The sequence below is a fragment of the Saccopteryx bilineata genome, chromosome 4, assembly GCF_036850765.1.
Source record: "Saccopteryx bilineata isolate mSacBil1 chromosome 4, mSacBil1_pri_phased_curated, whole genome shotgun sequence".
In the NCBI taxonomy this organism is placed as follows: Eukaryota; Metazoa; Chordata; class Mammalia; order Chiroptera; family Emballonuridae; genus Saccopteryx; species Saccopteryx bilineata.
The window spans coordinates 160,044,500-160,068,818 of NC_089493.1; the positions used below are offsets into that span (position 1 = coordinate 160,044,500).

General features: G+C 53.4%; 1 protein-coding gene across 2 annotated transcripts; it reads right to left on the reverse strand.

The window, feature by feature from the left end:
• Positions 1-8,262: 8,262 nt before the first annotated feature.
• Positions 8,263-20,251, reverse strand: PITX1 (paired like homeodomain 1). 2 transcript variants are annotated; one of them, XM_066272514.1, is made up of 5 exons: positions 19,616-20,251; positions 15,858-15,964; positions 14,080-14,322; positions 11,678-11,910; positions 8,263-9,791 (listed from the first exon to the last, which is right to left on the reverse strand). In XM_066272514.1, the coding sequence occupies exons 3-5, from the start codon at positions 14,246-14,248 to the stop codon at positions 9,249-9,251; spliced, it is 945 nt and encodes a 314-aa protein (XP_066128611.1). In that variant the 5' UTR covers positions 14,249-14,322; positions 15,858-15,964; positions 19,616-20,251; the 3' UTR covers positions 8,263-9,248. The 2 variants fall into 2 exon arrangements, with proteins under 2 accessions (XP_066128611.1, XP_066128609.1); XM_066272512.1 differs by lacking the exon at positions 15,858-15,964.
• Between the last annotated feature and the right edge of the window lie 4,068 nt (positions 20,252-24,319).

Genomic DNA, 24,319 nt, shown 5'->3' on the forward strand with positions numbered 1-24,319 from the left:
GCCTTTCCAGCCCAATTCCCCATATCCATTTTCAGGACAAATTACCAATACTTAAAAAAATTGGCCTATTTTGCATGGAAGCCAAGTCCAAATTACTGTTACTTTCCCCTCTGTGTTTTGAAATTTTAAAAAGGGCAGGGGTGGGGAATTGATGGGGACACAGATGGAGAGAGAAGGAGAAGAGGAAGAAGGGGAAAGAGGGAGAAAAGTATATGAACAAAGAAGAAAAGAACAAGCCTTCCTGTCTCAGTAAAAATGCACTTCTGGAATGATGTTTCAGTTTACTCAGGCAGAAAAATTAGAAATGGTGTGCTTATTAAACACTAAGCGAGGCTAAGTAAGCATGACTATTTTTAGTGGTGTAGTAAAACTTTAGTAATTTGGACCTCTTTAATAAAGATTCCATGATCATGCTGGCTGGCAGGCCCATGTGTGTGTGTGTGTGTGTGTGTGTGTGTGTGTGTGTGTGTGTGTAGGCGCATGCGTGTGCACGTGCATGCACATGCATGCTCACACACACACTGGCAAGGTAGAGGGGTGCAGAGAGGTTGCTGAAATGCAGGATGGGGAGTGCACTGAGGAGACTCGGGAGAAAGATGGCTAATAACAACCATTTTAATTTTTCTTTTATTAATTTTGTTTTAGAGAGGAGGGGGGGAGGGAGTAGCAGGAAGCATCAACTCCCATATGTGCCTTGACCAGGCAAGCCCAGGGTTTTGAACCGGCGACCTCAGCATTCCAGGTCGACGCTCTATCCACTGTACCACCACAGATCAGGCTAATGACAACCATTTTAAAACTCTAAGCCCTCTTTTCTTAGAAATAAAAGATCATGACAGCCCTGGCTGGGCGGTTCAGCTGGTTAGTGTCGTCCTGATACACAAAGGTTGTGGGTTCGTTTCTCAGTCAGGGCACATACAGGAACAGATCAATGTTTCTTCTGTTTCTCTCTTTCTCCCCCCCCCCCAATTGCTCTCTAAAAATCAGTAAGTAAAAATATAAAAAAAGATCATTACAAATTATTCTTTGAATATTCCTCTTGCCACCTACTAATTTGACATCTGTTTAAAGGTGAATGTATTTGAAAACAAAATTTCATTTCTGTAAATCTGTAAATGTTTACTTGACACCTGTCACCCTGGCCCAAATGAAGCTGAAACCCAAGGGTTGACACATCATCCCAGGTAGGTGATGACCGACACCTCTGAGGACAGGGACCTTTGCGCAGAAGGTCACTGCCTGTCCTAAGGACTACAGGTCTTTGTATTTTAAAAATGATATTGATTGTCTCATTTCATCATTACAAAAGTAGTATGTGCTCAGTGCAAAAAACTTGGAAAAGACAAATGGTAATAAAACCCACAAAGTACAGGTGTTAACACTTTGTGCACATCCAGAAATTTCTCTGTACATAGATAAGAACAAAAGTAGTACTGCGCTTATATACTGTTTTACAGCCTGCTTTGTTTACTTTTTTTTAGCTAGAGAAACTCGGTTAAAAAAAAGGCATTGGCAAAACATTTAATTTTATGCTGAAGTTACAGAGAAAAGTCACCCACACACATTGTAGATACTCAGTAGGCAGCCCCTCAGTACCTTGTTCAGTAGAGAAAGTATCCCTGATAAGATCCCACTGCACACTGAACAGGGATGGAGAACGTGGTGACGGTCATGCACAGGTCAGCTGTCACTGGGTCTCCCAAAGTCTGCCAGGTGAAGAGGCTGCAAGGAAAGGTTTTTAAACAAGAAGTAGACCAGCTCTGATGGTGGGCGTTCTGGGCGACAGCCTCTGATTGCCTCTCTGGATAAGGTAGGGGCATAAACACAGAATTTTAAAAAAACAAGTTGTGGGAAAATACAGCATAAAATTTGCCGTTTTAGCCTTTTAAAGTACCTGTATACAGTTCAATGACATTAAGTAGATTGTTGTGCAACCATCACCACCATCTATCTCCGGAACTTTGTTATCATCCCCAAATGAAACACATTAAATAATACCTCCCCACCCCCAACCCCTGCTGCAGGCACCCCCAGCCTGTTTTCTGTCTGGATTTGGCTACTCTAGCTACCTTCTGTATGTGGGTTACAATAGTTGTCCTTTCGTGATTGGCTTATTTCACTTAGTATAATGCTTTCAAGGTTCATCCATGTTGTAGCATGTATTAGAATTTCCTACCATTTTAAGGTTGAATAGTATTCCATTGTATGCATCTGCCACATTTTATTTATTCATCTGTTGATGGATACTCAGCTGCTCTTACCTTTTGGCTATTGTGAATCATGCTGCTATGAACATGGCTGTGCGAATATCTGTTTGAGTCTCTGCTTTTGTTTCTTTTGGGTATATACCCAGAAGTGGATTTCTGGGTCATATAGTAATTCTATGTTTAATTTTTTAGGAACTGCATACTGTTTTCCATAGCAGCTATACCATTTTACATTCCTACCCACAATGCACAGGGTTCCAGTGTTTCCACATCCTTGCCAACACTTGCTATTTTCTGTTTTTCTTCTTCTTTTTTGCATCAGCCATCCCAATGCATTTCCCTAATGACTAATGATGTTGAGAATCTTCTCATGTACTGATTGGCTGCTAGTATGTCTTCTTTGGAAAAATGTGTATTCAAGTCCTTTGCCCATTTTTGAATTGGGTTATTTTTTTTGGTTGTTCAGATATACTTCTAAAAGCAGTGCCAAGAGCTGGCTGTGCTGAGAGGGAGGAGTGAGAGAGTCGAGAAAGGAAAGCACGAGGAAAGAATGGAGTGGAAAGAGGGAGGAGGGGCAAGTTAGAGTTTGTGGAGTGAGGGGTAAGCCCCTCAATACTTTGTTCAGCAATTACTTATTGAGCACCGACTGTGTGCAGACCCTTTTTCCAGGTGCTGCTGTCTGCATCCGTTTGCCTCTACATCCTGGCTCTCCATGACTGCAGCAACTCTGCCCTGCTGCCTGTCCCCTGCCCCGAGCTCTGCGGGCAGACAGGCCGGCCTCTGAGTCCCTAAACTTGCCTTTGGACAGGTTACATGCTGTCCCTGAGCCTTAGCTTCCTCGTCTGTGCAATGAGGCTCATAAGAGAAGTTAGACATGTACAGTGCATGGCAGGGGATGGAGCAGAGTGAGATGTGGTCATGTGACCGGCACAGCCAGAGCAGCTTTCCTCTTCCAGTGAGTCTGTCCTGCCCTCAGCCTCCACCCCACTCCAAATGCAGTCTCCTACACCCTGACCTACTCCTCTACAGCCCCCTGACTCACAGGACTGCATCCCCTCCAACCTGGCTAGGCTATAGCGACTGTGGCTCCTGGGTGCCCTACGAGGGGCAACACCTGTGCAGGCAACAGCAGACAACTGGGAGACAGGACCAGGGTACTGCAAAGTCCAGGAGTGTGAAGAGTGGTGTTTTCATGGTGATAGGGGCAAGGAGGCAGGCCAGCGAGGGCTGGCAGGAAGTCTGGGAGGGCTTCTAGAAGGAGGCAGACTGGAATCACCCGTCTAGAAAATGAGAAGCTCATAATACTGAATGATATGGGAGTTTGATTTAATGGTTGTTATATTCCAGGGTCCTGCCTACCCACCCCGTTCTGCTGCTCCTACCCTAGGGTTTCCTCATTCCCTGTTGTCACCCATGTCCCCTGCTGCTCTCTCACACAGCGGTGTGAGCCTGGTGAAGGCAACTCTCATGGCCTGGTACCTTTGGTTCTCTCCCCCAGAGTCCAGTGGAGCCCAGCCTCTGGACATGAATTATAATTGCTTATTGTCCCACCGCCAGCCCCAGCACCCAGTACAGTGTGATTCTCTGCAGGAGGGTGTGTAGTACAGCAGATGGAAGCGTGGACCTTGTCAGAGGGCCTGGGTGCAGGTCCTGACTCTTTCACAAATGTTTTATTTTATTTTATTGCCAGATGGCAGAATTTTATGGTTTTATTAAGACAACCACAGTGTGCACACAAGCCGTCTGTATTCATTTCCTTCTCTGAGTAGCCTAGCATTGGGGTCAGTGACTCTGATGGCCAGCTCCACTGCCCTTTCCACAACGGCTTTGCGGTTCTTCAAGGAGACGATGTGAAAACTCTCGGCACAGTGAGATTTGTTGCTCATGAACAGCACCTTAAGCTCCTTGTCCTGTGAACCAGGAACTTTCAAAAACCACTGGGCAGCCTGTGCTTTGTTTTCTTGTTCACCCGTAACCAATGGTGAGCATCAAGATCGGGCCCTTGAATCTTCTCTGCACTCTATTGTCAATACTCTGGGTTTCCACCAGTTCTGCTTAATTTTGACATATCAGTCTGACAGATGCTGAATGAACTTCTTGGCTCTTTGACTATCTTGGGTTGTCTGAAGGCTGCCATGTGCCCGGTAGCATAGAGGAAGAGAGACTGTCTCCTAAATTTACTGTGTTCTCTGAACATCCCTTTCTTCCAGTGTAAGAATAACAAGCCCTGCCCTCCTGTGGGGGGCAAATGCTGTAATTCTTTCTCTCTTTTGAGAGAGATAGAGAGAGGAGAGAGAAAGAGAAAGAGAGAGAGAGAGTGGGACAGAGAGACAGGAAGGGAGAGAGATGAGAGCATCAACTTGTAGTTGTGGCACTCTAGTTGTTCATTGATTGCTTTCTCATATGTGCTTTGATGGGGTAGGGGTCACTCTAGCTGAGCCAGTGACCCTTTGCTCAAGCCAGCGACCTAGGGTTTCAAGCCAGCAACCACAGAATCATGTTGATGGCCCCATGCTAAAGACAGCGACCCCACGCTCAATCTAGTAAGCCAGCACTCAAGCTGGCAACCTTGGGTTCTAACCTGGGACCTCAGCATCCCAGGTTGACGCTCTATCCACTGCACCACCAGTCAAGCAAATGCTGTAATTCTTATAAAGTGCTTGCATGAGGCCTGGTGCTCACTTGGTAAGGGCCTGATGCTAGCTATTGAAAGGATTAATACAAAAAGAAGTGTTCAGGCATCTTCATCCCATGTTGCAGGGAGCCCTTTATAGACTACTAACTGCTGATCTGCCCACTCTCCTGGCCTAGTGCACAGCAGGGATTGGGTCTGGTTCCTCTGGGTCTCCCAGGCTGGGTTACTGAGGACTCAAGTTTTGGATGGTTCTAGGGGTAGGATGGAGGGAAGGTTGAGTAGGATGGGGGAAATCACCAGGACTGTCAGTCATGACTTGCATTCATAACACCCAGCAAAGCTGGAGGGAGAACCAAGTTGGACCTCAAATGATATTTAATAATAACAACAACACCATCAACAATAACCACTTATTGAGCGCTTACTATAGCAGCACTCCAATTAATGCTTTATGTACATTATCTCATTTAATCCGTTAAACAACTGTGTGAGGTGATTGTTATTCCCTTTTATAGAAGAGGAAACAGAGGCTCAGTGACTGTTAATTAAGGCTCTTGCCCAAGGCAACTCAGAGATGGAGCCAAAACTCAAACCTTTGCTCTCAAAGACCACAGCGGAGCTTCCTGCGGATATCAGAGTCACGTTGAGTGGGGCATAAAACCAGCCTGACTCATTTCTGAGACTGGCCCTTTTGGTCTCTGAGGCCCTGCTCCACCTCACAGGGAGCTGAAGGGCATCACAGAGCCCTCGCCAGGACCTGGACTACCTGGCCAGTGCCCCGCCAAGGCAGATCTTCAAGCTGTGACTTTCCTTTGGATGCTGTGGCCCCAGGGAGTCCCACAGCCTGGCTGGGGCCATAAGGCTGAGGGCGGGAAAGCTCAGTATGTCTGCCTCAGTGGCCAGGCTTGCGGGTGTTGTGTACAGTGCCTAATCCCATTTTTCTTTGGTGCCTCACAGTGCCTGCAGACAAAGTGCTGGGCACCGGCCTCTTGCCCTCCTGCCCCTAATTCATGGCCTCCCTAAACCTGCAGCAGCCCTTTGGGGGTTATGTTGTCAGGACCAGGTAAAAACAAATCTGCCCTTCTATTTCCTGGACGCTAGTCCTGTGTTGCTAGCTTAAACTATGACCTCGTCACAGTCACCCACCCCCCAAGTTCATGTTGCCCATGGTGCTTGGCATGGGGCAGCCCAGTACAGAGAATGGGCAGTGACTAGGTTTGAATCCACTCATTACTTCGGGCTGTGTGACCTTGGGCAAGAGATCTGACCTCTTTAAGCCTCAGGGCTTCGTCAGGGAAAGGGGATAATGAAGACCCTTCCTTATAGGGTTGTTGTGCAGGTGAAGAGGCTCATCAATGAGGAGTGTACACTTAGTACAGGACCCTGGACCCCAAACAGGCTCAATAAATGATAGCACTTGCCGCGGAAGACAGAAGCCTCCTCACCAGGACAGCCTTCCCTGACCATCCTGTTCAAAGCAGGACTCTCAGTTTCTCACTCACAGCACTTTTTCTTCAAAAGCACTCAACCCAGTTTGTAATTATACATGTGTTTGTTTACTTGTTCGGGAGAGCAGGGACTTTGTCTGTTTTCCCCTGCTCAACTCCTAGCACCAAGGGCAGGAACACAGTAAATGTTGGCTGAATGAATGACACCCTCTCCCTGCTCTTCTGCAGGCAGTGCAGGAGAGGGCTTTCTGCCTTTTCTCAGAAGACTTGGCTTTCAGAGCCCTACATACTCCTCAGTCCTTCCTCCTGGTGCAGCTGGAAAGGGCTGGATACTAACTGCTGTACCAGCCACATAACAGCTGGGTTGGAGTAGGTGGGTGGAGCCTGAGGCTGGGAGTTATACTCACCTTGTTGGCCATGGTCCTTGATGAATGATGGGGTCATTCTGGGGCTTCTTCTACCCTTCCACCCATCTGCAGCTGTCTGGCCTGTGGCCCACAGCCACACTGAATCTCTAGCAGGGCCCCTGGTCAGCTCCTCTCACCTGGAGCTGGGCCTTTTCGGAGAAGGTTCTCTGCCTCCCACTTCCCTCCAGTCCCACATCCTTCTAGGTCTCCCCTGCCTCCTGCCCTCCACTGAGACCAGGGCCCCTTGGCCTTGGCAGATGTGTGAAGCTGGGGAAGGCACTCTGAGTCCAGATGTGATTGTGTTTATGTTTCCAAAGAGTGAGGGGTTGGAACTCTGGACTGGAGCTGTTGGGGGAGGAGTGGTTGGGCTCCAGCCCCCTACCCCTGTCTTTCCTCCCCTGACATCCCTCTTCCAGCCTGTGTATCTGGCTCCGTCCCTCTCAGAACCCCACACTACAAGTCCTACAGCATCAGGCTGGGCTACCCTCCAGGAAGGACCCTTTCCACGCCTCATCTGAAGGTGAGAAGACCAGTGGAAAGATGCCTGGCTTTGGAATGAAAGACTATTGTCTGCGAGTGAGGTTGGCCCAGTTACATCATGTGGTAGAGACTCAGTTCCATCATCTGCGTAACAGGAACAACACTCCTGACCTCAGAAGCAGGGCTGACCTGGTTTGAGAATGTGTACACAGGACTCTCCAGCTATTAGCTCATGACTAAGCCTATGGATGTACCCTATTGGCAACGAGGGCTTGCCCGGGTCCAGCTCCAGGGCAGTGCCAATTCCTGTCAGGAGGTGATTCTAAAGCAGAATTACCAACCCCTCCCCCTCCCTCACTGCAGCTGCAAACATTTTGTTTTGCCATTAGAAGTGATTTACTTAAGGAAAGCAGAATTTTACAGGCAGTTTACAGGCTGGTCTTGTTCAGTAGTTTCCAAAAGCTGGGGAAGTTGGAGGCAGCCGCCAATAAGTTGGGATGGAAGTGAGAAGTGAGTCCTGTGTGGTGGACACTTTCTCTGGCAAGCCACATGCCCCTGGGTAGGATATGGGTGGAGGAGAAGGAGGAGGGAGGCCCTGGCTAGACTCTGGCCCGTCCAGCACTCTCAGTCCTTCTGGAATAGCTGGAGAAGGGCTCCAAGGAGGGGATGCCCGGCCCACAGGAGAAAAGGCAACCCCAGACCTAAAGAGGCTCTTAGCGGTCCCATCCCAACGTTCTGGCCAGACAAGGGTCGTGCACACCCTAAGAGCCTGCAGGGTCATCGCAAACCCAGCCTAGAAAGAGCCTGCAAAGTCCGGTGGCTGGGTGTTGAGGGAGGCTGGGAGGAGGTCCGGGCACACAACAGCAAGGCTGAGCAGCCCAGCCGGTGAGTGCCAGGCAGCGTCCTCACGGAAGCCGAGCAGACAGTTCTACAATGGTGGTGGGGTGAAGTGGGGTATGGATCCTGGCGGGGTCTGCCTTCACTCTCCCCTCCTACCCTCAGGGCCCTCGGTGCTGAAGTTCCCTTTCCACCCAACTCCCTCTTCAGCCGAAAGAAGCAGTCAGGGCTCGGCAGTGGTTAGCACGCTCGTACTATGGTTTTAATAGACGTACATGGACAAGTCGATATAGACAGATTTATAATTCTATACAGTCAGTCCGACATACACAGGGACGCTGTAAACAGGGGCGCGGGCCGGAGAGCGGGTGTGCAAAGTGGGCGCGGCGCAGGGCCCCGGCTGCGCCCCGAGCTCTCCCGGCTAGACTCTTGCACGGTGGGCGGTGAGGAGGGGGCTCTGCGCCGGGACCAGGGACCCACCTCAAAGCCCGGGAGCGGAGCAGAGGGGCCTGGACCTGCGACGAAGCTGGGGCGCTCGGAGACAAGCCCACCCCAATCCTCTTGCCGCGTCCACGCCGCCAGCTCCACCTCCAGCTCCGTAGCCTTATCATGGTTTTCCCTGGCGCCGGGCTGGTGACGGCTCTTAGGGGCGCGACGGGGCCGTGTGCGGCTCCTCGGCGAGTCCCAGGTCCCGGGCTAGACACCGTTATCCCCAGCTCAACGCCCGCTCCAACTCGGATCCCGATCGAGCGAAGGTACGCTCGGCCGGGCCCAGCGAGAGGGGGCGTCTTGGTTCATACGGGACTGGAGCCGGGCACCCGGGGCCCGCGCCTCCAGCTCACAGGCGCGGCGACGCAGTCCGGATCCAGAGAGGCGGGAACGCGAGCTACCACGACGTCCTCTCCAGGCCGCCGGACCTCGGCGTCCGCCTCCCGCGCCGTGTCCCCTGCGCGGAGTGGCTCGCTGAGGCCCGAGGGAGCGCACGCACACCACCCGCGCCATCCCGAGGGAAATTGCAACTCATCCGTTTTATCGCGGCACTTCGCTCCGACGTCTTTTTGTTTTGTCTGGTTTTGTAGGGCAGAGTGGGATCCGGAAAAGCAAACACAAAACCAACCCGGAGGGGGGTGGGGGAGATGGGGGCTGCGCAGGCGCGAGGCCGGGCGCGGAGAGCGAGACCCCGCGTGCGTCCTCCGCCCCCGCGCCGCGCGACCCGCTTGGCTGGGCTGGGCGGTCAGCTGTTGTACTGGCAGGCGTTGAGGCCCGAGGCCGGGCCCTGCAGGCCACCGTAGCCGAAAGACGAGTGCTGCTTGGACTTGAGCCGCAGGCTAGCTAGGCTCGAGTTGCACGTGTCCCGGTAGACGCTGTAGGGCGAGGCGGGTGTGCCGTACGGGCAGGCGCCCGGGGACATAGCCGAGTTAAGCGAGGAGCTGGTGAGGTTGTTGATGTTGTTGAGGCCCGAGTTGGGCATGCCGGGCACGGCGCCCGGGCCCATGCTCGACGGCATGGTCATGGAGGAGATGGAGCTGGGTGCCGAGAACATGGACTGCGACGACAGCGGGCTCATGGAGTTGAAGAAGGTGAAGCTTTTGGTGGAGAGCGGCGCTGGCGCCAGGCTCTTCGCGGCCCAGTTGTTGTAGGAGTAGCCGGCGGCGTACACGTCCTCGTAGGGCTGCACCAAGCCGCTGAACTGCGGCACGTAGCCGCTCTTGCACAGGTCCAGCTGTTGGTTACGCTCGCGCTTCCGCCACTTGGCCCGCCGGTTCTTGAACCAGACCTGGAGGAAGGGGGCAGGACAAGGGTCAGGGCTGCAGTGGGCGGGAAGCACCCCCCCCCCCCCCCGCAGCCCTCCGTTCTGCTGTCTTCTCTTCCAGTACCGTTTCTTTTCTTCCATATTTCCGCCCCTGCCTTTTTTCTATAATGATTGGTTTCCTGTCCCCAGGAAATTCTAGTCTTTTCCTTTTTCTGATCTTTATCCTCTTCCCCAAATTAAATCCGTTTTCTTTTCCTAATACGGCCACTCTTTTGCTTTTTAAACAAATATTCGTTTTCCCCCCTTTTCAGAATCAAGCCATCTCTGCTCTCTTCCCTCAAACGGGCCCCTATAGGGATCTGTCACCTAAATAGCCCGTCTTTATTTTCTCCCTCAAATACTAAAAGTATTTTTCTTCCCTGAAACTTAGGATTTTTCTACTCCTCCCTCCACTCTTCAATCTGTTTTTCATTCCTTGCATGGTCTGTTTCTGTCTTTATTGGCAATATTTGATATTCTCATTTCTGTCCCAAATGTTTATTTTCGTTTGGCTCTACTATCTGAACGGCTTTCTTCCCTTTCAAACAGCCCATTTTCTTCGTTATCCCCTATTTTTATCATTTTGATTCTTCTCCAAATTAGTTTTTTCTCCTTTCCAAATATCCGACCTTCACTATTTCTCTTAATAGTTGATTCTTTATTTTTTCAAATACTTGATTCTATTGTTCCTCCCTTAAATATTTTTCTTCTCTGCCGCCTAAGTATACACCAAATAGGTTTCTCTGCAAATATTTAATTTTTCACTTTTTACTAGTTTCTGTAATCTCCTCCACTGTCTCTCACAAAATTTAGTAAGAACCTCTCCTTTCCCCTCTCCTGGTCCTGGTGGACCCTCACCTACCTTTCCACCTCATACCCTCTGCCCTTCCCAGCTGTCCTCCAGCCCTGGCCCTAGTTTCCCCAGCTCTATTTGCCCGACCCTGCATCTTAGCTTTCTCCAGTCTCCAGCACCCACATTGCCTGATTCCACCCCCACCCCACCGCAAGCGTGGCAGGATTAGTGAGTTCAGGATTACTGAGTGCCTGTCTTCACTCCGTGTCCCATTAGGCCGGCCAGCCTGATGAGGGAGGAGTGAAAGCTGGGGTTATAGCCCGGAGTCCGAGTGGGAGTTTGGCTTGGCTTGAGACGTGCTCCCAATATGATTAAATATTTGCACACTAGAAAAGAAATGGTTCTCTTGCTGCTCTGGCAGAAGAGCCTTGCTTTTACGGGGGACGAAAGTGTGTGAAGTAGGGTGCAGTCTGGTCTTGGTCAGAAACCTTCTGTCTCCAAAGGGACTCGACCTGATTTGGGGAAAGGGTCCAACTACTGACTGGCTGAATGGCTGGGGACTAGTCAGGTGAAGAGTATCAGAAAATTTGGAGAAGCTGGTACGGATGGGACCACCGTCCTGGAATTTTTGAGACCTCGAGCCTAGGCACCCCGTTCGCAGGCTACCAGGCAGGACCCGCCTTTCCCTTTCGTTTTTTGGGGAAGGCGCCAGCAACTCTGAGGTCGCCAGCAGTGGGGAACCCTCAGCTCTGTGTAAGGTGGTCCCATCTGAGTAGGCCGTGGGCCTTACAGGGCATGAAAAGTTTCCTGGGGCGCAGACCTTTGGGCTGGGGCTGGGTAGAGCCGGAGGGTCAGGCAGAACGCTGGCGAGAGGGCTCTGGGACGGCAGCAGCCGTGGGCGCGAGCGGCCAGAGGGCTTGGCGGTAGCTGGGCGGACGTGGCCTAGGGTGGATTCTGCTACGGTGGAGGGAGGGAGTAGGTAGAAGTGGTGGGAAAGAATGCAAGTCTGAGTGCGGGTCTAGGCTTTCTAGGGCTGCAGAAAAGGCGGCTGGCAACCGCCTGCGCGCCCCCGGCTCACCCTCACGCGCGGCTCCGTGAGGTTGGTCCATACGGCGATCTCTTCCCGCATGCTCATGTCGGGGTAGCGGTTCCTTTGGAACGTGGCCTCGAGCTCTTGCAGCTGCTGGCTTGTGAAGTGTGTGCGTTGCCGCCGCTGCTTCTTCTTCTTGGCGGGATCTTCCGCACCTCCGCAGCCCGCGCCTCCGGCACCGCTGTCCTCGGGTCCCTTAGGTTCCCCGCTGCGCTCCTTCTCTGAAGCAGGCAGGATAGGGCGCTGGTCACCTCGGGCTTATGCCCCTTTGGACCCCATCCCGGCTCCATCGAAGAATCTGCCCTCAGTGCTGGCGGCCCTACCTCCCGCCAGGGGCCCTGTAATTATTCTCATTGGGAAGAGCCCGCAAGGGTGCCTAGTTGTCAGTAGTCACCTCCGGTTTGGGTGCTTGGAGAAGAGCCTCAGAGCCGAGTTGCAGACCCAGGCTCCTGGCAGGGCAGGGTCTGCTCTCCCAGCTTGGCTCAGGCTTGAGCCCTACTGCTAATGTTATTGATAAATACACACTTTTCAAGAGTTAGTCTAAATTTGAGGGAGGTCTCTGCTTTTCTGGACTAAGATCAATTTTTTTCTAGCCTGAAGCTATTGGCCAGTGGAGCATGAGGCAGTGTGGCCTGCAGCCCCTCCACTTTCTCTTCCCCAGGGCGGTGGCAGAGTCCCTGTGGGCAGGTAGACAGCCCTGTTCTCAGCTTTAGCTCTAGGCCTCAAGTCCCAAGGCCCAGAAAATTTCTCCAGCCGCAGCCCAGACTGACGGACTGTCTAGGTGGCCTGGAGCTCTAGCCTCTCCTTTGGAGCTACACAAAACACATGCTGTCATAGAAACATAAAAAAAAGAACTTAGAAGCAAAACACAGAAGCCCAAAAAAGTTCACAACTGTATGCCTAAATGCATAGAAAGGTCACAAACTCTTAAAAATAGTCAGGGAGGAACACAGAGCAGATGCAAAGAAACCAGAAACACACCCCTAAATAAATAGTGTTGTACGTATATGAACTCCAGGCAGACACAGGCATTTACTTCTCTGGGGTTTAAAAATCAATGCACTGTTGTAGATAGCTTTTTAACCCCTTCTCAATAATGCCCTTCTAGAAGTAATTTTTAAATCTCAGGGCAATACAACACTATAGTTAGATAACTTAAATTCTCAAAATAACACCGCTGTAAATGGGTTTTGAAAATCTACCCGAGAAACGCGCCATTTTGGATTGACTTTTAAAAATCTCCGGAAGAATAATGCATGTAGATATTTTAAATTCCAGAGAAATATACCTATTCTTTCTGTATCAAAAAATACTTAAAAATTTGTTTATCTTCATAGATTCGGTTTTAAAAAGCAACCTATATATATTTCTCTGGGTTTTAAAAATAAAAATCAAGCAAAGGCCATGCTTTAAAACCTTTGAAAACAAAAGTACAGTCCAGCCTTTTTTTTTTTAAAGCCAAGCACACAGAACCTCTCAGAATAGGTCACTTAGGGATGCAAAACAGAAACAAATAGAGATTTAAAACGCGTAAAGAAACACTCGGCGGTGGATTAAAAAGTGAACGCGGGGAGCTTGGCGGCGCCGCCGAGTTAGGACGGTAAGCGTGGTAGCTGACAGGGGACCCAGGAGGTCCGGTCGGGCCGGGGATCAGCCGCCTCCCTGCTCTCACCGCCCACCCGGTCCGGTGGGGAGAAAAGCTTGAGTTCGAACAGAAAGGCAGCGCGGAGTGAGACGTGCCCCGAGCGGAGTCGGGGCCCTGGCTGGGCGGTCGGGCGGCTTCCTGCGCACGTGGGGCCGGGATCCCTCGATTAGGGGTCCTGTTTGAAGCCCAGCCGCACCCCTCGGCCCGTTCTCCCTAGCTGTCCTCAAGTCTATTTCCATTTTCCTTCAGGTTGTCGCCCCTTTGCCCCGAGTTTGTTTTATGACCTTTACCACCACCCCTTCTCTTTGGTATCCCTTTCTCAATCTGTCACCCACTGTCAGGCTGTCACGCCGTCTGTCTCCCTGGGTACTTTTCCCTCACCCGCCGCCACATTCCCTTCTCGACGTGCTCTTTTCCTTCGGTCAGAGCGGCCCCATGGCACCCAACTAGGCAAACCTATTTTTACCCCCCGTCCTATTTGCTCCTTATCAAGAGGGGCTGTCAGTCCGCCCCTCGGGTCGTATATTCACGCTTCTGCCGGTCTCATGGCGCGTGGGGGATGCATGGAAGTGCCTTCGTAAAGCACTAAATGTCCGCCTCATAAAGCGTGTAAAATTCCACGTTCACCGTCAGATGGAGAATGAGAAAAGGAAAGGTCCCAACGCGAGGCGCGGAGGCTAGGCCCCGCTCCTGCGCCCTGCACCGGGGTAGACTCCGTGTGCGCCTTGCGGGGAGCCACGCTTACCTGGCAGCTCGGTATCGGACGACTCGCTGGCGGAGTTCTCGAGTGGCTCGCGGGGATCGGTGGCGCGGGCCAAGTGGAAGGCAGGCCCCATGTCGTGCGGCGGTGGCTGCGGCGGCCGGAGCCCCTCCGGCAGCCGCTCCAGGCTCATGCCCCCCTTGAAGGCGTCCATGGAGGCGGGGACCGCGGCGGGCGCTCCAGGGGTCGGGGCCGGGGCTGGGCGCGCCCGGCCGCCCTGGCTGCGACCTGCAGGGACAAGAGCGCAGTGCCTAAGCGACCGCCCCTCAGGGCTGCCCGCGCCCGCAACGTTGCCGCGCCTGCCCCATGGACCGCCTGCGGCTGCGGGGCCAGGCGGGCGGCAGCAGCAGCGGTTTCTCGCGACCGGGTGCCCGGCTTCGCGCTCCGCTCCCGCCGCTCGGGCCTCAGCCGCCCGCCCGGCCCCGGCTGCCGATCCGGGGCCGGTTTCTAAGGCTCCGGACGGTGCCGGCAGAATCTATCTTGAAGCGATAACGCGCACCGCCAAGTTCCAGCAGTCCCTGCGCCAGGGGTGGTGGGTGGGGTGGGCCTGGGTGGGAGGGGGCTGGGGAGGAGGGAGCGAGCGAGCGAGGGAGCGCGGGCGGAATTCAGCCCCGAGCCGCCCGCGCCGCCGCCCTCCCTCCCCGGCTTGCCCGCGCCCTCCTCCTCCCAGGCACCTTCCCGCCGCCTCCCCGTCCCCTCCCCCCACCCCCCGCGGCCTCGCCGCGCCTCTCCCTCCTTCCCCGGTGACACACCGAGCTCTCCCTCGGCCGCACAAAAGAAATGCGTCTGGCCTGCAAGTCCCGCGCGGCTCGTGCCCACCTCGAGCCCCAAATGACTTGTTTCGTTCAGAATCAACTCCTGTTTGGGCTGAGAAGTCCCCAGCCCCCGGGGCGAGAACAGCTCAGGATGTGTGACTGTTCTCTGAGCAAGATCGTACCGAGCGGGCACCTAAGAGCTAACGAGCGCCAGGGCAGGGGCAGAGCCCAGGGCCCGTCCTGCCAGACCCTAGAAGCGTCCTCGTCGAGGAGCCGACGGCCCCTCCTTCTTCGGCCTCTTCTCCTGGGACCTGAGCCCGGCTGAGTGACAGCAGCCTGTGCTCTAATGCGCCCCCGGATGCTGCCTCCTAATTAGCTTGGACCCTCTCCCCCAAGGCTGCTTCTTAGGCCCCCGCCTCTGCACCGCAGTCAATTTTCCGGGATTGGAATAGAACTGATGGCTTCTAATCAGACGAAACGTTTCTTTTGGCTCCAGGCCGCTGGCGAGTACAGCAGGAGACCCCGAGAGCCCCGCCAGGCTCTGCAGCCTCTACTGTAGGGCTCTCTCCCCTGGTTTTGCACCTTTAACCGTCTGGCCAAATCCACCAGGTTGGGGCCTTGGCAGTCACAGGATGGGTCTCTGCCCCCTTTAGAGTACGTTTCTAACCTCCTGGGGCCTCCACTTTGGCTTCCCAGAGCTGCAGGCACAGGCCTGACAGGCCAGGTGACTGCAGTTTCCCAACCCTGGGCCTGCAGCCCAGGAAGCCTACATTGGAGCTTCTTCTCCTGCGCACAGGCAAAGACATTCCCTCCCCACCGCCAAGAATGGTCCCCTCCTTGAGTCCAACTTCTTCAGTGAAGTTTGTTGAAGGATTTTGCTCAACAGTTGTTAACTGGCCCCTAGACCCCAGAGCCTTGAGTAAATAGGTGACAGCTGATGTGACAGGGTGCGACCCTGACCTGTTTTTCTGGCCACAGCTGGACCCTAGGCTGCCCTCTGCTCCTCACCTGCTGACCAGTTCCACCAGACAGGAGCAGCACTGGGTTGGACAGCAGCCTGGGGGAGAAACACCACCAGTGCATCCTCATGTTCTTCTGGGGTGGGGGTGTCTCTGCTTGGGAGTGAACATGCAGACTGTCAGTGTCTGGGATGCGCTTTGGGCACTGCCCTCCCCATCAGAGTGCAGCCCCAGGCTGAGCTCCTTGGTGAGGATTGCAAGGGCAAGGCAGGCGCAGAGTAGAACCAGACCTGCCACCCACTCCCTCGGTCTCACCCCAAGGCCCACAGCTCTGGGCCCTGGGAGAAGGACCTGGCCCACTCTTATGGGGTGCTTGTGAGCACAGGGGGCAAGGTCTGAGCTGAGGCCATATGCATCTAGGAGTTGGGGTTGGGAAGTCTTAGCTATTACTGCCCTTTCTTCCCAAAGGGAAGTTTCTTTAAGTTGAGACACCGGGGATGAAAGCAAACTTGGTGTGTGTGTATGTGGGGAGGGGGTAGGAAGGGGACACGGTGAGGTATGGTTGCCTAGCATTTGCCACATTTGCTCTAAGCCCCATCTTTTACTACAGTTCTTGGCCTCCTTTCAAGGAGGTATCCAGGTGGTGCAGCATACCAGGGAGTGCCCATTCACCTACTACCTTGTAGCTGCTTTTATGCTCAGAGTACAACATGCTACCCAGGGCACGGGAGCATGTATGCATACATATGTACTGCATACCCACACAGGTGTGCTGTAAACACACAGACACACATACTCACTGAATCCACACACAGGAGTGCCGAGTACAGTCAGTCACATATGTGTACACACAGCCAGGCCTCTGGATCATGAGGATCACAGCTTTTCCATTCCCTAGAGGGTCTGAAGGGTCAGGCCTTCCATGGATGGATACTGTTTTGTGCCTCTGCAGCTTTAGTTATTCAGTCAGATGGGCTTGCACCACTCATTGTTGATGGATTTAATGTAATTATTGAGCACCTGCTGTGTGCCCCTCTGGACTCAAGCTTCTGGCAGGACTCTAAGCAGTCACAATACTCTATATTTGGAAATATTGATGCCTGCTTTGTGGATGGAAAGGCCCTGAGACTACTGTGGTGATGCTCCATATCTCCAGGGCCGTGAGCCCCAGAGAGGGGCTGAGACTCTTGGGGACTGCCCTGGGGAGTCCACTCTGCTGGACTCAGGCAGCGCTGAATGAGCAGGGGCCCCTGGCTGAGAAGGGACTTGGATGCTCCCTCTCTTTTTCCCCAGCCACACCTTCTGCTGGCCACTATCCCAGGCAGGGTAGGGGCTTCTTGCACTCTCACAAATCACACACACACACACACACACACACACACACACACACACCAGGAGGTAGCTCTCTTTCAGGAGTAAGAGAAGGGGTCCAGTGTTCCCCTAGCTTTGTTGTGTGATCTTGGGCAAGGTTTGACCTGCGCTGTGCCTCAGTCCCATTTGACATGGGACACAGCAATCCCTGTCTGCTGCTTCAGCCTCCAGCTCACTTGACAATGGGACATGGAGGGAGGAGAGGAAGGGACTTACTGGAGATGAAACCATGTGTCCTAGTCTCTATCCCTCCAGGCCACACAGAGCTAGCAATGATTTTGTAACTTTCAGGAAAGTTGGGGCTTAGAGCCTTAGAGCCCTAGCTGGGTGAGCAGAGAGGAGCCTGGGCAGCAGCGGTGGTTGAAGCAGTCGCTATAGGGACCCTTACTGAGGCTGGGCTGACTCAAAACAGACTCTGCGCCCAAGATGGTTTAGAAATTCTATTTGGGAAGGGTGGTTGGAGGGTCCTCATGGAGGGTTATCCTTCCACCCACTCTTGGGGGTACCTTGTCCTAATCTTCAAATAAGAATCAAGGGATTTTAGGGAAAGAGAAGGAATGTGCCACAGCTTGCCCCCAGGGCCATCCATGACTCTCTGGGACATTCCAGCCCTAAGCCTCTTAGGCCTTGAAGAAGTTTAAACTAGAAAACCCAGTTTTGGGAGTGTAGCTGGGACCACCTACTGCCATCCGCTTGGTCCTAGACCCCCTCCTCAATAAAAAAGCTTTTATTTCTTTGAATGCAAACAATTACTGGCTGGGGGGTGGGGAAGAGATATTCAGGTAGGCACTGGGAACAATGCCATTGGATTCTTTAGGCTTCAGAGGACCCCAGCCAGAAGTTTTCTGTCCACTGGGGTTCCGCAGCCTGCCCTGGTGGGGAGAGAGCTGGGATGTATTCAGGCAGGATGGCTAGGTGGGGTGCCAATGGGACCATGGTCAGAACTCTCTGTCTGCAGCTGGTGAGGGCCCATCGATCTGATCTCCCTGCTCTGGCTCACCGGAGTCCACTGGTTGCTATTTGATTCCTGAGAACCGCTGAGCCTAGCAGAAGAGAAGGCTAAGAAAGTGACAGTTGCTGGTCACACAGCTCGGGAGCAGAGGGTCCGCTTTAGCAGTATTACACTCTCCTCTTCCCAGTAGCAGCTTTGCTGAGAGAAAGGGCACTCTGAGCCAAGTTGAAAGGTGAGCAAATGCCACCTCTATGTCCGAGTGTCGGGGCAGCCTGGTCTCACTGTCCCAGTCCACCTCTTTCTTTACCCAGTAGAGATCAGGATTCCCACAGCAGCCTGAAAAAAGGTCAGGGAGCCAGCAAGTCCCCTTCTGTGCTGCCCCTGCTGCCTGTAGCCTTGTCGTTCTGTAGACTTGTACCCTTCACCAAGTGGACAGCAACCTGGGATTGCCTCCCACTGGTGCTGGTGGCTGTCAGAGCACACTGGGATGCCAAGAGAACACCAGCCTTACTTTCTCAGAAAAGTGGACTTAAATATTTTTTAGATTAAGGGAATCCCTAAATAGGGAAACCTTGGAACCAGGATTCCAGCCTGGGTTCCCATTTCTGAGATGCCGGCTGCGGTGCTCTCGCTTTAGCACTGCCGAATCCGTTCAGATTCAGGAAGCTGGTCAATTTTAGAATTCCAGACCCGGGTCTAGAGAAGCGGCTGTATGCTCGGGAACCCTGCATCAACAACTGCAACCTGAAGAAGCCGCGGGGGTGTCTTTATTGGATTTTGCAAAGAGCATTTGGGGTTTCTCTTAGAGTAAGGTAATGCCCGACCTGTGCCAGCGACACTGGTCGCGGGGTTGAGGGCGCCTCGCAGCACTGCGGCGGGACATCGGGGTCCACGGCGGATAGCGCAGGGGCTGTGGCCCATGGTTGTGGCTTTTCTGTGGCGTGGCTGCCCGAACGAACAAGGGAACGAATGAAGCAGTTTCGTTTAAGAAAAATACCCTCTTGACACGAAGCTAAGGCCGAAGTCCCCCGGCCTGCCGAGGGGCCATCGCATCCGTTCGTGCTGGGGTCCCTTTTCCCGTGCGTGACGGGCGGCCCTCTCGCCAGCCCTTTCTCCCAAAGGTCCCCAGAGGCTCGTGCCGCCACGAGGGGCTGCGAAAGGCGTCCAGGGCTGTGCCCTTCGCAGGGCTGGGGCCCGCGCTCTCGAAGCTGTTGTCCTCTTGGGGTGCCCGGGGCCCAAGCATGAGGTTGGCCCACGGGTTAGCTGAAGTAGCATCCGGCGACGGCAGCTGCGACCGTGCGCTGGGCGCAGGATGAGCTCCTCGCGCTGCGCCGATGGCGCCTGGCCTTCCGCGCGATGCGCTTAGTTCCGCACCACCGGCTGGACCCCATGTAAGCCCCGAGCAAACTGCGCGGAACCCGGCCACCACCCTCCTGAGCGCCAACACCGCGGAGACCCAACATCCCTAGCCCAGCGACTCTTACCCCACCCGGGCTGCGCTGTGTGTGTGGCTCGTGGGCTTCTGGGTTCTCTCGCCACTGACTTCGGCTTAGGTTTCAACTCTGGCCGGGGCCTCGGCTCCAGCTGCGTCTCCAGCTCCGCGCTCAGTTTCACCCCCGCTGGTTCGCTACATCCCCGCGTGCAAGGTCCGGGCTGCTTCGGCAGGGCCTGCTCCTCCCGCCGCCGCCCCGTCGCCCGCGGGGAAGGCGGGGACACCGGCCGGGGAGGCGGGAAGGGGGGAGGGGAAGCGAGGCACTCGCCTGGACTAGCAGGGTGGGGGCAGCGCAGTCCCGCCAGCTAGGGGTCCAGGCCTCCCTCAGGGCTCAGGCAGGGGTCCGCTCGGCTGGCGGCCTGGGCCTGAGGCTGGCGAGCGCGTTCTGGGACTGCGCGCACAGAGGGGCCCGGCTGCATGCGGACGAAGCTGAGGCGGGTCCGGCCTGGCCCGGTGCACTTTCTCTCCTTTGGGCTCAGTATCCCACCTGGCGCCTGAGGGTCCCAGTCCGATCTCTGTTTAGTCGGGGTCTGGTCAGAATTTCCTTGGGTATTGCCAGGTGACAGTCAAGAGATTCGACCTTTTCCACTTTCCGCTCAGCTTGCGGGAGGGAGCTGGTCTTGCATGTTGGCAAGGAGAGGCCGTGGCGCAGAGCTTGGCAACCAAGAAGGTTTGAGGACAGACCCCAGGGCTGCTGGTGGTGGTGGTGGTGGTGGTGTGGTGTGTGTTATTGGGGAGTGGCAACCACTCGACCTGCTTCGCTTGGAGAATCCCTTTCCCTGCCCCCCATCCTCCTTTCAGAGGCTGGGTTGATAAGGAAAGAGGAGACCAACGCACTAGAGGACAGATGCCTCTGTGGCCCCTGGTCCAGCCTCTCACCTGCACACCTTCCAGCAGCCACCCTTCTTGGCCCTGGCATGGGGAAGATGTGATCCATGTGGCCCCATTGGCCTGTCCTTGGCTAGTGGCCACTGGGAGGTGGGCAAGACTTAGGGGGAGTGCCCACCCGCAGATGACTGTTCTTCAATGTTGCCCATGGCCAGGTAACGGAGGCTTGAAGCCTTGTGGGGGAAACCAAGTGGCCAAATGGGTTCCTGCTTTCCGCAAGTGGCCATTCTGAGTTTGCTGCTGCTGGGCACATGGGATGAGGCTCAAGTCCAGTGGGTCAGTCCATTAGGGTCACAGGAGCAGGGGGCCTGTGCACTAGTCGCCACAGGGCTCTGGGGCTGCAGCTTTGGCTCAAGGTGCCAGGAGATGGCAGTGCGGTGGCCCGGCATCAATGTTTCATGAGGTGCTGTCACTGGCAGCGCCTCCCTGCCTGTTTCTCCCTGACAGCTGCTGCAGGAGAGGCCACGGCCCAGTGCCGGACCAGGCCCCTGGCTCACCCGCACACCCGCAGCTCCCGGGCCAGCGGAGACTCGGGACCCCCTCTGAACACCCAAATTACAAGTGGGCCTGACCCAAGCCAGTAGACGCTACTGTGCTCAGGCCCTAAAAGGTGGCTCTTGCACTCCAGTCCTGATGTCCTGATGTTGGGGGATTCCAAAGCTTCTCCTCTAATCTCAACAATAGCGAGAACACCTCTCAGGTGGGTGGGTGTGGCTTGGTGCACAAAGCATCAGAAGGGTTAAGAACCCAGTTCCTGAGTCCTGCAACTTCAGACCTGGACCTGGGGCTGCTGGCAGAAATGTGGGCTTGGACATTGCACTTCTGGAATTCTATCCTCTGCTTCTCCTGTTGCCACAAGGGCTGTTTTATGTGTGAAACAGGTCTGTTGGTGGGGCTGGCCCTGAGGGCTGCTAAGCTGAGTTGCTTCTGACCTTGTCTTAGGCAGCCTTCCCCCACACCCCAGGTGCTCAGGCCTCTTCTGGCATAAAAACAACTGCTGGGCCCTTACTATGTTGCCCCCCCCCCCCCGCACCCTCCCCCCCCCGGGCAGGAGCCTAGCTAGAATGCCTTTCACTCTGGCATTTATGTTAGGAAATTGCACCTTCCTATCCCTGCACACCAGCAATTTTCCTGGTTTTGTTCCAAATGGTGACTGGGATGAGTCTCCATATGCCCACGTTCCCAGGCAGAGGCTGTGGTGCCAAAAAGCTGCCTCTGAGACCCGATGAACACAATTAGAATTTTGTCTGTGTGTTTTACTAGCTGTGTGGCCTTGGGCAAGTCACATAAGCTTTCCCCGCCTCAGCTTTCCTGCCTGTGAAATGGGAGAATAATAAGTTTCCACCACATTAAGAAATCTGTGAGATGGTGGCGGTAAAGGGTGTGGCCTTGTGTGGGGGTGGGCAGCCAGGGCTCACAGTTCATGATGATACCTGTTAGGCTGCTTTGCTTTTTAAAACAGTTTGCTCTCATTTCTGCTGCCTTCTTTCTCCAGAGGGGTCAGGATGCAGTGGAAGCAGGCCCTTCCCCTGATTTAGCAGACCTGACCCTTGTCCCTGCTTGGCTCCTAGGAAGTTTCAGAGCAAGGCCACTGGACAGGCTGCTGGGGTGGGAGCAGGACCTGGCCTGGAAATTCTGGGTGAACTGAGGTGGATCAAACAAGCTTTTTATGATCTTATTTTTACTTCTTTTAAAAACAATTTTTACAATTTCCCTTTAGATCTTGACATCTTGGGGCACATACCTTTCCACTTTGAAGGCAGTGGGATCAGGCATCAGAAAGAGGAAGGTTGGAGTTGGGTCAACCAGGAACAGAAGAAGTAACACAGTTTTGCATATCATTTTAGCTTCCAGGTACCTAATCAAAAAAGGTCAGCAAAATTGGCTCACACATTCCTCTAATCAGAAGTTGTTCCTCCTAATGCAGAAGTCTGAGCTGAATTTGTGACATGGGTTCACATAAAACATAATGGGCAAATGTCCTCAGCCATATTTATGCAGAAAGGCTAACAGTGCTTCAGACAGCATTTTTAATCTCAGTATTTAGTAAACATAGAGAGATTGTCCTTTCCCTTCATAGCTGTTATTGCAATAGCATTGAAAGCAACATTTGCATAATAATTGATTAAAACTTGTTACCCCTACTACTTGTAAGATTGGTAGTAGGGCCTCATCCTCTTTTGCCTACCACAGGGCCCTCCTTAGGGTGGGCAAAGGTATTTGGTTATGCTGATTGGGTAGGTGCAGCTCACATGCCCCGATGACCAATCACTTTGTGGGAAAGAATGGATCAGGACTATGATTGGCCAGGCAAGAGTCACAGGTTCCACCCCAGAAGGGTGAAATGGGTAGCTTCACCATCTTAAGGAATACTGTACTCACAACACTCCCTCAAGAATACTGGCTGCTGACCTGGAATAAGGTCTCTGAACTGCAGGTGGCAGGGAGTGGGTTGGTTTACAAAGAAGTCCCTGCCCTGTGAGGGTTCTCAGGGAACTGTTGAATTTTGGTAGGAAGTCCATGCCAACGTGTTGGGGTCTGCCCTGGCCAGATAGCTTGGTTGTATAGAGTGTCATCCCAATACACAAAGATGTGGGTTCGATCCCTGGTCAGGGCACAAACAGGAGCAGATTGATATTTTTGTTTCTCTCTCTCTCTCTCTCAAATTGATAAATTAAAAAACAAAACCAAACCCAAAGTGATAGGGAGGCATTGGCTTTGTTGTAAGAGTCTGAAATCCTTTAGGATTGTTCCTGCACTCATCCATGGGGAGAGGTGGAGGGCTATCCGAAAGTCTGAGAGGTGGTTCAGAATCTATTGACTCACATATAGGGATGGATCCCCAGAGCAAGGGAGGATGTCTATTTATACTTCCTTTTTTTGTCTGTGAGGAGGGAGTTAGAGGCTGTAAATTTAGAGAGGGACCCCTAGGACTAGGTAAGGTATTCATTTATGTCATCATTTTTTTTTTTATTGTACTCTGACCTTCCCAGCATCCAAAACAAAAATAGAAACCATTTGGATGCTTTTTTTGCACTGGAATAGTAGAAAGAGCCCTGGTCTGGGATGTTCCAGGACTGGCCCCTGTCAGGTCAACAAAAGTTAAGAGAGAGTATGCTCTGTGCCTGTGATGGCAGAGGTGCGAAGATGGCTGGCTCCTGCTCATCTGGGTGGAGCCAGAGGCAGACACACCAACACATAAATATATTTGGAGCACAGTGCTGAAGAGGAAAGCTGCAGACTGGCGCTGAAGGACCTGGAGTGTCATACAGGCCTTAAATTTACCTGGAACAGTTTTTTACCCCAACCTCCCTCCCTGGGATAGCTCCTGGGCAGGTGGGAAGGCAGAGGCTGGGGGAAGAGGAAATTGGCGCACTAAGTGGGAACCAGATACCACAGGGCTTTCTAATTCCTGTTGGGTGGGCGGGATGTTATCCTGAAGGCAAAGAGGAGCAGCAGGTTTAGACAGTGAGAGGTCTGGTCAGATGTGTATTTTAGAAAGATCACTCTGCCTGTTGAGTGGAGGATGGATTTGAGGAGGTGAGGGAGGAGCAGATTACTGTGACTTCATGCACTTCACCACTCCATCCATTCTCTTCTTTGTCTGTCAATTTTTCTGTCCACTGTGAGCACAGAAGACCACCACTTGGTGTGGTGTGGGAAATATGAAAGTTATGGCCCCTGTCTTTCTAGAGATGCCCCTTGGAGGGCCTCAGTGTACCCTTCTGTAAGCCTGGTCTGTCTCTCCCATCTTCTCAGTTCCGTGGCCAATGCATCAACAGCCTTCCAGATGTCTGCTTGCTGCATG

What these genes read in the sequence shown, in the direction of transcription:
- PITX1 (XM_066272512.1), bottom strand. Translation starts at nt 14,248, where the DNA reads ATGGACGCCTTCAAGGGGGGCATGAGCCTGGAGCGGCTGCCGGAGGGG. An exon ending in GTCCGATACCGAGCTGCCAG is followed by an intron (nt 11,911 to 14,079) that starts GTAAGCGTGGCT and finishes TGCCTGCTTCAG; the next exon opens with AGAAGGAGCGCAGCGGGGAA. An exon ending in TCACGGAGCCGCGCGTGAGG is followed by an intron (nt 9,792 to 11,677) that starts GTGAGCCGGGGG and finishes CCCTTCCTCCAG; the next exon opens with GTCTGGTTCAAGAACCGGCG.